The following is a 15,631-nucleotide window of genomic DNA, read 5'->3' on the forward strand; positions in this document are numbered from 1 at the left end:
ACCTCGCCTTGCTCACTAGGCGTTGTCCTTGTGACATCCTGGACGTGACTAGCAGGGACGGCTGTTGGGGGGGGCGGGGCCGACTCGGAACTCAGGGCGAGGGTGCCCTCTGGTGGCCGCAGGAGGGGGTCGTGAAGCCCAGGACCTTCCTTTGCCCTTGGCGCCCCGGGGGGCCCATCTTCCTACACGATCCCAGATCAAAGGACCCGTCGTGTTCTGTCACAGCCCTGCAGGGCTGCCATTTCGGGAGACAGGAGTGGGAGGAAGCACGTCCCCGAAGGCAAGAGGAGCCTTTTAAACCTTTGAAAACATATTCAGCAGTAGAGTGCTTTGTGCTCTGGGCAGAGCCAGGAAAGAGCAGTTTTGAGGAAAGGTTTCTTTTGTTCCCTTGGTTGGGAAAGGTCACATTTTCTTCTCCTCAAATCACCAGATCAAGAAGTTTTAAGGAGGGCCTTAGGCCCTGGGGTGAGGATCCAGACTTCTTATCACATTCTCAAAAGAGTACTGAATCTCCAAAAGGGGTAAGAACCCCGAGAGGTTTTTCCTCCTGAAATTACAGAGAGACTGTATTCAGTGGTGGTCCCCTGAAGCATTAGAGATCTCCAAATTTTGTGTTATTAATAACCCAAATGTCCACCGATAGAGAAAGAGGGGAAATTAGAGGCCAACTGGCCTGGTGGTTAAGTTCAAGGCTTTCCACGGCCTGCGGACTGTTTCTGTAAAGGGGGTGAGGAGAGCATGGGCTCCGAGGGCCGTGGCAGGAACTGGGTGGGTGAAGCAGTCAGGGCAGGGTGGGAGGGAGGCAGTGTCAGTGGGGGCCGTGGCTCAGCTGTGAAATGGAAGAGTATTGCAGCCAGCCAGAGGAATGTGGTGGATCTATACACATTGTATTGGAAAGATGGCCAATAGAGGTCACCAAAAGAAAAATGCAAACTGCAGATCAAAGATGCACAGTATTATTCCATGTGGGGAATGATCCAAACCCAAAGGTGTACATGTATGGATAAAAGATTTCTTTTTAAGAGTCTGGGGAGGTAGGGGCGCCTGGGTGGCTCAGTCGGTTAAGCTTCTGCCTTCGGCTCAGGTCATGATCCCAGGGTCCTGGGATCGAGTCCCACATCGGGCTTCTTGCTCAGCAAGGAGCCTGCTTCTCCCTCTGCCTGCCTCTGTCCCTCTCTCTCTCTGATAAATAAATAAAATCTTTAAAAAAAAAAAAAAAGAGTCTGGGGAGGTACACGATGAATTATTAATAGTGGTTACTTCTTAGGGATAAGTTTGGAAGCAGTGTTTTGTGTGTGTGTTTTAACCTATATGTAGTTTATATTATTTCATTTCGAGGCAACTATTTCTTTGGGAGGTGGGAAGGGGGAGAAGAAAGAAAACAATGAGGGGCGCCTGGGTGGCTCAGTTGGTTAAGCAACTGCCTTTGGCTCAGGTCACGCTCCCGGAGGCCTGGGATCGAGCCCCGCATCGGGTTCCTGGCTCAGCAGGGAGCCTGCCTCTCCCTCTGACCCTCTCCCCTCTCATGCTGTTTCTCACTCTCTCTCTCAAATAAATTAATAAAATCTAAAAAAAAAAAGAAAGAAAACTGCACTGTCTTATGTGACAGACTGCTAATAGCTAATCACAAAGTAAGGCAGGTGGTCAGTTTCCTGATAAGCAACAGCGGTCTACAGAGAGATTTACTTGTCACTGTAAATACCCTTTAGCACTGTTGGAATATTTCACCATGCGAATGTGTGCATTACTTTTTACAAAAAGCTTTCATTAAAAAAAAAAAAAAGCTTTCATTTCTTAAAAAAAGAAAAACAACACCAGAGCAATTTAACCTTGTATTTGGTCCAACAAAAATCTACTGAGTGTCAAGCACTTGTGCGAAGCTCCGAAGGTATGGAAATGACTAAAACGGTCTCTGCCGTCCAGGAGTTCGTGGTCTAGTTCAGCTTCTTGCACTAATGTGCTTCCAAATCACCTGGACGTGTTGTGTATTGGTTAATTACTGCTGTATAGCAAATCACCCCCAAACTCAGCAGCTGAAAACAGTAAACTTTTATTATTGAAAGTAGTTGCTGAGGGCGCCTGGGTGGCTCAGTTGGTTAAGCGACTGTCTTCGGCTCAGGTCATGATCCTGGAGTCCCTGGATCGAGTCCCGCATCAGGCTCCCTGCTCGGCAGGGAGTCTGCTTCTCCCTCTGACCCTCCCCCGTCTCATGTGCTCTCTCTCATTCTCTCTCTCTCTCAAATAAATAAATAAAATCTTAATAAATAAATAAATAAATAAAGTAGTTGCTGAGAGTCAGGACCTGAGGAGTGGCTTAGCTGGGCAATTCTGGCTCTGGGTCTCTCATGAGGTTGCAGGCAGGATGTCACCCGGGGCTACATCATCTGAAGGTAGGCCTGGGGCTGAAGGATTCACTCCCAAGATGGCGCCCATACATGGCTACTGGCAGGCGATCTCAGCTCTTGGCCATGTGACCTTCTCTACAGATTAACTGCTTGAGTGTTCTCACCACATGGCAGCGGGCTTTTCCTAGACGGAGTGATCCCAGGGAGAAAGGTGAAAGCTGCAATGTCTTTTATGACCCGGCAGCCCTGGTGGTCACACTCCATCATTTCTACCACTGGTGAGAAAGAAACAAGTCACCAAGTACAGCCACACTCAAGGCAAGGGGAATTGGGCTCCATTGAACAGAGGAGTATCAGTGAATTTGTGGACATAGTCTAAAACTACCACATCTTGTTAGAATGCAGATTCTGATTCAGAAGGTCTGGGAAGGGGCCCCAAGTTTTGCATTTCTAACATTCTGCCAGGTGATAGCACTGCTGTTGGTCTGTGGACAACACTTTGAGTAGCAAGGGGATCAAACACATGCAAAGAACTGTACCTTCCTTGGGTTGCCTCTTTGGAACTATGTTGCTTGCAAGAATAACATCCTCTGTCCTCCTGGCATCATCTTGGGATGGTGTCCAATTTTAAAATCACATTTTCCCTGAAAGGTCGGAGCAGTAAAGTAAGGGAAAGACAAGGTTACCTTGTTAATACACGAGGACAAGCTGTAATGGAATTAAAAACAACCACAGGGGGATTCAGAAAATCTCTCTGGTCTTGTTCTGGAAGCTCTCAGAAGCATAAACCATCAGCCATCAATTCTGAAGGGGGTGCTAAACAAACAGCAACGAATCTGGGCTTTTAATAAGTATTGTACAAAATGTCTTTATATGACTAAGATTCCTGAGTGTAATACTTACAAAATTAGCTTTGATACGGGAGGGCAAGAAACAGCACCAGCATCTCAGAAGATCAAGGCTTCTACATGCTTTGCTGACTTGAAGGGTGGCACGTTAAAGAAATAATTTCCCCATTCAATAGACGGAATTGAAATTTGCTTTCAAATACAGCTTAAAACTACAAATCCTGTGTTTTTTTATTGCTATGATTCACATGCCTTAAAATTCGCCATTTTCAAGTGTACGATTCAGGGCTTTTTTTCAATACGTTCACAAGGTTGTGCAACCATCACCACCAGCTAATTCTAAACCATTCATCACTCCAAAAAGAAACTGTGTCCATTAGCCGTTACTCCCCATTGCCCTCCACTCCTTACAGCCTTAGCAACCACTAGTCTGTTTTCTGTCTCTATGGATTTGCCTCTTCTGGACATTTCATATATACATGGAATCATACAATATGTGGCCTTTTGTGTCTGGCTTCCTTCACTTAGCATTTTTTTCTTTACTTGTAGTAAATTATACATAATACCATTTAACCATTTTTATGTGTAGAGGTCAGTGGCATTAAGTACATCCACATCATTGGGCAACAATCACCACCATTTATTTCCAGCAATTTCATCTTCCCGTTCTGAAACTTTGCGCCCAAACATCATGTTTTCAAGGTTTATCAATGTTGTAGCATGTATCAGTACTTCCCTCCTTTTTATGACCAAATAGTATTCCATGGTATAGATATGCTACATTTTGCTTGTCTACTAATCAGCTGATAGACATTTGGATTGGTTCCACTTTTTGGCTATTATGAATAATGTGGCTACGAACTTTCATATATCTGTATTTGTTTGAACTTATGTTTTCATTTCTATGGGGTTGATACCTAGGAGAGGGGTTACTGTATCATATGGTAACTGTATTTGACTGAGGAACTACCAGACTGTTTTCCAAAGGGGCTGCACCATTTTACATTTCCACCAGCAGTGTATGAGGACCCAGTTCCTCCACACCCTTGTCAAGACATCATTTTCCACTTTTTGAGTATAGCTGTACTTGTGGGAAAGTGTTCTCATTGTGGTTTTCCCTAAAGACTAATATTTTTGTGCTTTTCAAATGCTTATTGGCCATGTGTACATCTAATTCGGAGACATGTCTATTCAAATCCTTTGCCTATTTTTAACTGGGCTATTTGTCTTATTGTTGAGTTGTAAGAGTTCTTTATACACTCTGAGTACAAATCCCTTATCAGATCTATGATTTGCAAACATTCTCTCCCATTCTGTGGGTTGTCTTTCACCTTCTTGAAAAGCACAAAAGTTTTTATTCTGATTAAGTCCAATCTGTGTTTTTGTCACTTGTACTTTTGGTGTCATATCTAGGAAACTGTTGTCTAATCCAAGGTCACCAGACTTATCCTTATGTCTTCTTCTAAGAGTTTTAGGGTTTTAGCATTACCATTTATATTTTTAATCCATTTGAGTTAATTTTTGTAAAAGCTGTTAAGTAAGGGTCCAAACTCATTCTTTTGCATGTGGATGTCCAGCCTGGTTTTGGTTGTTGTTGTTTTGTTTTCTTAAATAATCAGCAAGAAGCATGGAGAATGTCCTTTCTTTGGTTTCTTGGTAGCATTTTTCCCCCGTCTTGGCTGGAGGATTTTTTTTTTTTTTTTTTTTGGCTGGAGGATCTTGAGTTTTATAGCAAAGCATACTCTACAGACCCAGAACCCAGGGGCCCAGCCTGACTTGACAGCATCTTTTTGATAAATCTCTACTGAAGTTTGAGGACAAGCACATGGAGTAGTCTTGAATTACTAGTTATATGAAAATGACTGAGAATAAGGGAGAGCTATTTCTTCATTCGATCCCATTGATGACTATGTGCCAGTGATTAAAACAAAGATCCTGCCCTATAGAGCTTACATTCTTGCAGGGAGAAACAGACAAAAAACAAGTATGTTATATAATATGCCAGAAAGTGGTTAAGTGTCATGGGGAAAAAAAATGGAAGAGCTGAGCAAGTGGCATGAGGCATGCAATGGGGTGGGGTTTGCAATTTTGAAATAGATGGTCAGGGTGGGCCTCCTTTAAGAGGTGACATTGAAATAAAAGTTTGAGAGTTGGTGAGGGATCTGGCTGTTTGGCTATCTGGGAAGGAGCACTGCAGGCAGAGATGGAACAGCCATGACAAATGCCCTGAGAAAGGAGCATGCCTGGTATTTTGACAAATCGCAAGGAGGCCAGTGTGACTTGAGCAGACTGAGGAAGGGGGAAGCAGTCATAGGGTGAGATCATGCAGGTTCTTGGAAACCATTTTAGGGACTTTGACTTTGATGCTGAGGGAAATGGGAAAAGCCACTGGGGGGGGTTCTGAGCTGAGTAGGAACATGGCCTGGCTTGAGGTTCAAAGGACCACCGGTGGCTGCTGGGTTGAGAATGGATTGTGGGAGGACAGGGTAAGGCCAGAAGAATAGTAAGTAGGCTTCTAAAATAATCCAGGTGAGACAAGGGTGGCAGCACCTGAGGCAGTGAAAAGGCTTTGGTAGAGCCGGTAGGATGTCCCGGCCAACTGGATGGGGGTGTGATTTAGGTAGGTGTCAAAGATGAGTCCAGAGATTTTAGCCTGAGGACCAGAAGGATGGAGCTGCTATTAACTGTGATAAGGAAGGAAGGCCACTGGGGCATCAGGATGGGGAGGGTGGGGTGGGGAGGAGTTCAGCCTGGGGCACGTGGACTTGAGGTTCTCTCTGACTTCCAAGTGCAGGGGCCGGGTAGGCAGTTGGATATTTGAAAATGAGAAAGCTGGGCTGAAATAGGAATGCGAAGGAACGAGCCAAAAGGCCAGATGGGATACCAAGAAAAAGATGATGGACAGGACAGGGCCAAGAACCACACCCTGGCACCCTCTGGTACTGAGAAATCCAGAAGAGAATGGCTAGGGAGGCCACTGGAAACAATGACAGTCTTCCACTTAATTGATGGATTTGACAGTCTGGCTTTGTCGATCTTCAACAACCCTGTGTTTTAAATTACCTTTGGTTAGAAGTGAAGTCAAATTTATTTTCTTAGAGATTTCTGTTATTTTGGGGGCACTTGGGTGGCTCAGTTGAATGAGCGTCGGACTCTTGGTTTTGGCTCAGGTCATGATCTCAGGGTCCTGAGATTGAGCCCCAAGTTGGGCTCCACGCTCAGCAGGGAGTCTGCTTGGAGACTCTCTCCTTCTGCCCCTCCCCCCACTCACGTGCTCACTCTCTCTCTCCAAAAGAAATAAATCTAAAAAAAAAAAAAAAGATTTCCATTATTTTCCTAATGATTCATTCTTGATGTTTTACAAAGAAATTAACTATGGACCAAACAAAGACCAGCTTCGCTTGTTTTAACTGGAACCTGGTGAATGATCAGCCTTCTGGCATAAGGCAGCACAGGAAAAAAAACAACACTACAGAGTTTTATTGACCAAAAAAAACCTCTTGCAATTTATTAACAAAATTCATATAATGATAATTGCACTTTCCTTTTCTGTCAATGCTACTTATTCAATCACTGTCATCTTTTACAAACAGGGAAAAGTGGACATACTTTAAAATCTCTCTGATAAATATATCGCCACGCTGCATCCTGCCTGGATAAGGCTCTTCAAAACAGTGTATGCTGGAGCCTGTTAAAAATGACAATAAGGAAACAAAAGAAACATGTTCTATGTTCACTTGTAGCAGTAAGACACGGCCTGGTATGGCAGGACTGGAACTCTCTGGGTAAGACATAAGATCTAACAAACAATTTGTTTTAATTCATAACGGTGGGATGGTTCCAGGACTGCCAGAACATTTGAATCACCTGGTTTCTTATCGGGAAGGGGAAAGAAGCTGCTAGGGGAAATGATGACAAGAAATAAGATTCCCAGCTGGGAGCAATGATTTGCTTGCCTTTTTGTCAAAGCAGTATATTGGTTTGCTTTCTTTGGTGGTTACTTTGAAATCTATTTCTCTAGAAACAAAAACCCTTCTGCCCCTTAATCTTCCAAATAAGGTGCTGAAAGCACCACAAGCAAATAGTAAAGGGAGGTTACCAGCTGTGCATCATGTTCAAGGCCTAGGTCATGGTGCTCTAGCTCTTCATCCCGAAATTTCCTTATCACCTGGTTAAATACAAAGAAATCAGAGCAAGTCAGCATCCAACTCTCCCGCTATCCTGTCTTCTTCTGGAATTTAGCTAAAGCCTCATATTACCATTGAAGACAGGGGTAGGCAAACTTCCTATAAAGGGTCAGAGAGTCAATACTTCAAGCCCCACAGGCTGTATGGTCCTCGTGACAGCTACTCAACTCTGCCAATGCACGGGGCACAGCGGCCATGGACATACAGACGGATGGGCACAGCTATGCTCCAACAAAACAATTTACAGAAACAGGTGGTCTGCCCCAGGCCAGGGTTTACCAAGCCCCGATTTAGACTTAAAAAAAATTAAAGTTTCCTTATCTGCTATAGAAAATTATCTGAAGGTATCTATTAGTTCATTTATTTATTCTGAGGGGTGTGTGCTCACATTCGCTCAGAAGCTATCAATGATCCAGAAGTGGAGAATACAGGCGTGGGCTCAGGAGACATGGTTTCTGGTCCAGCTCTGCCTGAGACAGAGGTGGGTCACAGCCATGACCAGGGCCCATGGCTTCAGCTTTCAGTGCTTCTTGCCTTAAGAATGAGGCACTGTCCTCGGTTTCTAAGGCCTGTCATTCCCCAACTTTCTATTTTTTTTCCTTCTTACAGAGTTGCATACCTACGCTTTACTCCCTTACTGGCCCCTTTCCAGAGTATATTCAAGTACCTGAAGAAGTTCCTCATGTTTTTCAGGCTCCTTCTCCATCAGCGTCCTGATCTGGTTGTTATAGTGATGTGCTATAGACTCTTCCACAGCCACGGTGCAGGCCATTGCTCCCTCCTTCCCCAGCAGGGCGGTTCCTGCACCTGGAATGGTCAAGTCATGTCAGGTCGGGGTTCGTCAGCCTCGGCACTATGGGCTCTGGGGCTGGGTAAGTCCCTGTCGTGGGGCAGCCGTCCTGGGCATCGTAGGACACTTAGTAGCACCCCTGGCCTCTATCCACTCGATGCCAGCAGCAGCCCTGGTCGTGACAACCAAAAATGTCTCCAGACACTGCCAAGTATCCTTAGGAGCAACCTGCCTCCAGTGAGAACCGCTGTTTTAGGTGGTACCAGGTCACATGATTAAATCCTGAATCACAGAATAAGAACGCTATTCTCTTTTCAAGGCTCTTCTGAACCCTCTGTGATTTTTTTTTTTTTTTAAAGATTTTATTTATTTATTTGACAGAGAGAGAGACAGCAAAGGCAGGGGGAGAGGGAGAAGCAGGCTCCCCGAGGAGCAAGGAGCCTGATGCCGGTCTCGATCTCAGGACCCTGGGATCATGACCCAAGCCGAAGGCAGTCACTTAACCAACTGAGCCACCCAGGCACCCCATTAACCCTCGGCTTATGGCAAGAAGAAAGTCTTCATTTGGGGTGAATGTGTCTCTGATTCTCTTCTAACATTTACTCTTCTCTCTCTAAGAGTGAGCTGATCTAGGGTTTAGAACCTTTGTCAGGGAACGTCATCTGGGTATACCTGAACCGCTCTAGTTTTTTCCTCCTCTGTTGTATTTGTTTTTACTGTACCTTCTATTTATAAGAGTACTGATTTAAATTTAAAAATATTTAAATAAATTCAAGCCCCCCAAAAAAGTCCATTTAACTTTTAAAAATACTAAGGAAATAAAAAGGTTTTAAGAGGACATGGGAAGAATTATGGAATCGATACTTTAACAGTTTAATCGTGCCAGATCCCTAAGCTCATGTAAACTCTTCGGGACAGACACATACCCAGTGCAAACCCCACCACGTTCCAAAAGGGCATCAGAATCGTCGGCCGCACCCTGAATGCAACCATCAACTCGTCGAACTTTTTCAAGTGGTCCTTTTCTTGATCCCACATTTTCTGTAAGAAACATAACAATAAAGACACACAAGCATCATAGAGGCCACCTGCTATATACCAAGGAAGCTATGCCCCGTCCATGTGGGAAAAAGGAAGCAAAATGGTAATGGAACGAATAATGAGAACTGCTATTTCCCCCAATCCCCCTGAATCACTGGAGGGAAAAAACACAAGATCAGACTAACAAGCATCGCGGATACAGAGAGTGCCAACAAACCAAGAGAAGAGCCTCTTCTCTCAATTCCAGATTAAGTGGGCCTGAACCACTATTCTAGCAGAAGTTCTTGGATCTGCATAGCCTATTAAAGGACAAGGTCCACATTAATGAGAAATGAGAGGTTCAGCCCACTCCAACATCAGGAGGGCAGTGTATCACCTAATGTGTCATTTCCTTCTCGACTGCTAGAATGTATCATTTACATCAAAGGAAAAAGGGAGAATGATAAAAGAGCTGACACTTAGGCACTTCCTAAGTGCCAGGTGCTGTCAAATAGCTTTAAGAAGGCAACTCATTTAATCTGCACAAACTATTATTATCATCCTCATTATACAGATAGAGAAAGTAAGGCACAGAGCGGTTAAGTAACTTGCCCAAGAACTCAGAGCAGACAATTTAACTTGTGCTGAGTGTCTACTGCAAGCCAGACATGGTATCAGCTGCTCTATGCCAGTTCATTTATTCCTCGCCAAAACCCAGTGAGGTAGGTGTTATCAGCTCATTTTGTAGATATGGAAATGGAGACCCAGAGAGGTCATGTAACTTCCCCAAGGTCACACAGGTAGGAGGTGGAAGAAAGCTGGAATGTGAACCTGGGTCTTTGTGACTACAAAGTCCAGGCTCCTCCCTCTGCCTCTCACTGTAAGATATAAAATATCCCCACTAGGGACAGGATCACAAACTCTCAGCAACTGGTGCTTTCACCTAACGCAATGACTCTTAACCCTTTTTTATCCCACGCCACGATGAAATTTTAATACTTCAGATATACTACATATCTGTTTATGTACTACATGTCTGTCTGTGCTTTATACAGAAAAAGAATAATATACTTTTTGGGCGCCTGGGTGGCTCAGTTGGTTAAGCGACTGCCTTCGGCTCAGGTCATGATCCTGGAGTCCCAGGATCGAGTCCCGCATCGGGCTCCCTGCTCAGCAGGGAGTCTGCTTCTCCCTCTGACCCTCTTCCCTCTCATGCTCTCTCTCATTCTCTCTCTCAAATAAATAAATAAAATCTTTAAAAAAAAAAAAGAATAATATACTTTTCATTCCCCTGCCCCCACCCTAATAACCAATTTTTGCTCTCCCCTGCAAATAATGACATAATGTGATTCATGACTTTAAGGCCTTTGGATCACCATGCTGCTCAGTAAGATCAGGCTGAGAGGGATAATGAAGTACCCACCTGAATGACTGGCCCGACACTGGTCCGGCCCAGGACGGCCATCTGTCCTGCATAGATTCTGTTTGCTCCATATTCACCTGCGTGATCCACCCGGATTATTCGATCCACAACTGCCCGATTGATATTGTCTAAGGTCATTCCTAAACTGTAAAACCTGACGCTGATTCTTCTTCCATAAGCTGCAATGCAAATATTTATTCTTTATTACTCTCGGGTAAAACAGATGTTTCCTTTTCCAGGCAGAAGAAAGGAGCACTTTAGAACAAAGGTCACAGATGAGTTCCCCATAGGTAGGATATGCCCATAAATGTATTCTGTTTAACCTGCAGTGCTTTGTTTTGTTTTTTAAAAGTAGGCTCCACGCCCAACGTGGGGATTGAACTCATGACCCTGAGATCAAGAGTCACATGCTCTACTGACGGAGCTAGCCAGGCAGCCCCCTCCTTTTTAAAAAGTGAATTAGTTACCAACATTTAAAACATAGATTTTACCTAAATATCTGGATCTCTGGCTTCACATTAAGCATAAAAAGATCTGGAAATACTGAACCTGTCTTTTCAGCATGCAGCTAATGTGGCAGTGAGGCATGTGGTCTCTAGATGAGCATGGTTCTCCAGCTGTCCTCCCCTCTGGGCCTGCTTTGTTCCCACCCCTGGGCACAAAACCTCCTACAGAGCTTTCAAAACCATGGGTGCTCCACCCAAGTCAATCTTGGAGTGGATCTTTTTAACAAGCTCTGTGCACGAATCGTTTCTGCAGCCTAGGTTGAGAACCACAGATTGAAGTTCTCTCAAAACACCCAGGGGCATGTGATTTGGAGAATGAACCTTAGAGCTTAGGTTTGATCTCGTTATGGCACATTATCAATTCAACTCAATGCTTCTCTTCAAAATATAAATTCTTCAGGACAGATTAAATTTTGTCTTTTAAAAGATCTCATAGTAGTAATACCTTGATTGTATTCTCTGAGCCTTGCATTAAGGCATCCCCAGAGTTTTTTCCCCTAAGAGTTTTACAATGTGTTTAGGTGTGTAAGGGGTTATCAGCTCATTTTGCAGATATGAAAAATGGAGAGCCAGGGAAGCCAGTCAGTTTGTAATGTGAACTGTGACGGGTATTGGTATCATCTTGAGATGTGTTTCAAGGCTCTTATGCATGACTACCATATCTTTAAGACAGACCTCTTCTCAGTTAGCCTAACTTCTATACTCTGGAAATGTGAGGAAAACTTCACTTTGAGTACATCTGTAGGGTTTTCATTAAAAGGCTTGAGTACTTTGGACACAAGTTGATGGGATAGGCTGGATAAAATTTGGGGTGATTCTGCATTTGAACTTTTCGACCAGATTCGACCAGAGTTTTAAATGTCTCACTAAAGAAAGTAGAATGGACACGGGGTTCTGAAACATAGTGACCCAGCTTTGATCCACTCCTCCACATGACGTGCTCCATCTCACTGAGCATATCTGTCTCAAGAAACTGGATGGAATCTAGGAAGTGGACACCAACAACTGGATGGAGTCCAAGTTCTGCTAGGTATAATGTACCACTAAGATCTGTGCCATCACAGAGCAGGTCACTATGGTCCATGACCATGTTTTTGTATGGAGAACAATTTGACACATTTGACAAAGTCAAGGTAGCCTGTCCCAAGTTGTTGCCTCCAAGTCCGAGGACTGGTGCTCGGATTAATCTGACCTCCTTGCAGAAAGAGGACTCCTAGGAATTGAAATTAAAAATGATGAGCTGGCCCTATTTCTCAAGATAATCTTGATGGCTTGTTCTTTCATTTGTTATTCCCATCCAAAAACATGTTAATGGGAAAGACAACCGAGTACTCATTTAAAAAAAAAAAAAAAATTTAAGGAGAAATAGCCAAGTGGCTGAGTACACAGGATGAGTTCAAATACACAGCTGACTTCTAACGGGCAGGACTGTATTTCTATTAAAAACATACTAGTTCCCTAGCACTGCACCACTTTTCCAGATTCAGGCACCTAATAAATGATTTTTTTGTGGGGTGTGTGGAATATTTGCCATCTACCTTTTCAAAATCTCTGCAAGGTGTCTTTAAAAAGTATGGGATGGGGGCGCCTGGGTGGCTCAGTTGTTAAGCGTCTGCCTTTGGCTCAGGTCATGATCCCAGGGTCCTGGGATCGAGCCCCGCATCGGGCTCCCTACTCAGTGGGGAGCCTGCTTCTCACTCTCCCTCTGCCTGCTGCGCTCTCTCTCTGTCAAATTAATAAATAAAAATCTTTAAACAAATAAAAAATAAAAAAATAAAAAGTATGGGATGGTTGGGGCACCTGGCTGGCTCAGTTGGGAGAGCATGTGACTCTTGATCTTGGGGTTGTGGATTTGAGCCCTACACTGGAGGCAGAGATTACTTCATTACTTAAAAAAAATAAAATAAAATCTTTAAAAGAGAGAAAAGAAAGAAAGAAAGAAAATGCATTTCCTGTCTCTAACACTAACCTTGGACAAATCCGAATCAGCACTTTTTTTTTTTTTAGAATCACCATTTCTTACATATAAAATTGGCAATAATAGGGCGCCTGGGTGGCTCAGTTGGTTAAGCGTCTGCCTTCGGCTCAGGTCATGATCCTGGAGTCCCGGGATCGAGTCCCGCATCGGGCTCCCTACTCGGCAGGGAGCCTGCTTCTCCCTCTGACTCTCCCCCCTCTCATGTGCTCTCTGTCTCTCTCATTCTCTCTGTCTCAAATAAATAAATAAAAATCTTTAAAAAAAAAAATTGGCAATAATAATCAGGTTATTTCCTTTTTAAGGAAACATACAATAGTAACACCTTTCTTACTTAGTTATCATAAAGATAAAATGAGATACAGGAAGCAAGTAACTTTATAAATGAAAAAGAATGATTCTTATTCTGTTATGCTCATTGGCTCAACAAAGGAACATTAAAAGTCACGTTTAACAACCCTCTGAGTTTTGCCTGCATTGTCACACATTTTAAAATTGAGTAAAAATAAAGTTGAGGCCCAGTGCTAGAAGCTCTCAAATGCATCATTTTATGTTAGTGCTTTCTCAAAGTGTGAAACACCTACCAATGATGGTACCTAGGAGATTTTTTTTTTTTTAAGATTTTATTTATTTATTTGAGAGAGAGAGAATGAGAGACAGAGAGCACGAGAGGGAAGAGGGTCAGAGGGAGAAGCAGACCCCCAGACCCCCCGCTGAGCAGGGAGCCCGATGCGGGACTCGGTCCCGGGACTCCAGGATCATGACCTGAGCCCAAGGCAGTCGCTTAACCAACTGACCCACCCAGGCGCCCCGGTACCTAGGAGATTTTAAGTGGTATATGGGAAGATCTTAAGTGGTTTATGAACATGCATTAAATACACCCATGTAGTAAGAGTTACTCTCTTTTAAATTCTTTCACAATTCCTTTGATTTCATTAAGGAGAATGTTTCAGTTTACAAATGCCTTCCTAATACTTGCTAATCTCCCATCCCATCCCTCCTTTTTTTTTTTTAAACCATAAAGAAAGACAGTTTGGGGTTCAGGCCTTGGTAGACAACAGTATCTAATACAATTTACTAACTTGTTTTCAGCACATTTATTTTTTGATTATTAGGGGCAAGTAATACTGGTTTTCCGTTTTTACCATAAGGATTTAGTTTCCGTGAAATTATTTAATTTAAAAATGGAACACGGTTGTAGAAAAAGCACATTTAGTAATCAGAAGTACAAGTGGTATTGCTAAAAGACAAAAATATTTAGGTGGTACACGAATGATTTAGCTTTGAAAAAACGACTTCACAACAATTTTCTGAGGCAGCTCTGATGAAAAAAGGATCAGAGAAGGACCGGGGGTCCTAACCCACCTCCCTAATCCAATTTCTATGCTTCTTCCACCACCCTGGTGGCCTCTCAAACTTTATAGTGCATGCAAGTCTTTCGAAGGTCTTGTTAAAATACAGACAAAGCGACCCTGTAAGTCAGGGGTGGGTCCTTTGAACCTGCACTTCTAACAAGCCCATGCCGCTGATCGCATGATCACGCTGTGCATAGCAATGCCCTGAGCGAAGGTTACGATGACACCCGTAGGGCACTGAACTTTCAAGGTCGCCACCTGTGCTCAGCCTGGAATGCCGACCACACCTGCAGTGACGGCCCGGCACGGGTGTGCAGTTATGTCATCCACAGAGCGTCGACTGTGAGCGGACAGCTTCACCCTGCCGAACACCCGCCCCGCAGTCTCCCAACACACTACAGTTCCCACCCCGCCTATCACCGCCCCAAGGTTCACGCCTCGAAGGCGCGCTCCGTCGCAGCCTTATGACGTCTATGAACGTCTGCCCCCGTGACCTCTCCGGCCCAGGTGACAGGAGAAAATCCCCTGGCCCGCCGGTACAGCGCGCGTACGCGGCCGCGCTCCTCCTTTACCTGAGAGAGGCCGCAGGGCGCCCGTGCGCAGCCGCCACAGGCAGCGAACCGCCGCCGCCGCCGCGGTCCAGCTCATTGTCGTGACAAGGTAACAGCTCCACTGCGCGAGGCGGGCTAAACGTGCGGTCAGCGCAGACTGATGACACACAGCAGACGTAAGACATACGCTGCGCGCCTTTGCATCGGTGGACACGCCCTAAGCCCCCGCTTCCATTCGATTGGCTGGAAAGGGCAAGTGAGAAGATGATATTGAATATGATCACCATCAATCACTCAGTAGACCGACGGTTGTAAAAGAGACTTGGGTTGCGAGGGAGATGAGGATGCTAGATTGCTCTTCTCAAGATCCTGCCAGGGTAAATTCCTGGGAAAAAGGATCATGAAGGGATTCTTTATTGGCACAGCCATTGAATTTTTTGCTTTACCAACATGGAAGGAGAGTTTTCTCTATGTGTATCCTACAGCGACTTTAAAATAGTAGAAATTGCATGATAAAATTAAACTCACCACGTGGTCAGTAGTGCCTCTAGGTGGTGGGGCTAACAGCCAACAGCTTTATCTTCTTTCTAGTTTTAGGTTTTGTACAAAGAACATGTTTTTTTGTTTGTTT

General features: G+C 44.2%; 1 protein-coding gene across 2 annotated transcripts; it reads right to left on the reverse strand.

Moving 5' to 3' along the window:
* Positions 1 to 6,676: 6,676 nt before the first annotated feature.
* Positions 6,677 to 15,168, reverse strand: COQ7 (coenzyme Q7, hydroxylase). 2 transcript variants are annotated; one of them, XM_021698242.1, is made up of 6 exons: positions 15,022 to 15,168; positions 10,614 to 10,792; positions 9,097 to 9,211; positions 8,048 to 8,187; positions 7,293 to 7,361; positions 6,677 to 6,881 (listed from the first exon to the last, which is right to left on the reverse strand). In XM_021698242.1, the coding sequence occupies exons 1-6, from the start codon at positions 15,095 to 15,097 to the stop codon at positions 6,804 to 6,806; spliced, it is 657 nt and encodes a 218-aa protein (XP_021553917.1). In that variant the 5' UTR covers positions 15,098 to 15,168; the 3' UTR covers positions 6,677 to 6,803. The 2 variants fall into 2 exon arrangements, with proteins under 2 accessions (XP_021553917.1, XP_044771012.1); XM_044915077.1 differs by lacking the exon at positions 7,293 to 7,361 and having other exon boundaries at positions 15,022 to 15,146.
* Between the last annotated feature and the right edge of the window lie 463 nt (positions 15,169 to 15,631).

Source organism: Neomonachus schauinslandi, chromosome 5, assembly GCF_002201575.2.
Source record: "Neomonachus schauinslandi chromosome 5, ASM220157v2, whole genome shotgun sequence".
In the NCBI taxonomy this organism is placed as follows: Eukaryota; Metazoa; Chordata; class Mammalia; order Carnivora; family Phocidae; genus Neomonachus; species Neomonachus schauinslandi.

Coding starts and splice junctions, on each gene's coding strand:
- COQ7 (XM_021698242.1), bottom strand. CDS start 15,097: ATGAGCTGGACCGCGGCGGCGGCGGCGGTTCGCTGCCTGTGGCGGCTG. Junction 10,793..15,021: donor CGCCCTGCGGCCTCTCTCAG/GTAAAGGAGGAG, acceptor TTTGCATTGCAG/CTTATGGAAGAAGAATCAGC. Junction 8,188..9,096: donor CGTGGTGGGGTTTGCACTGG/GTATGTGTCTGT, acceptor TGACCATTCCAG/GTGCAGGAACCGCCCTGCTG.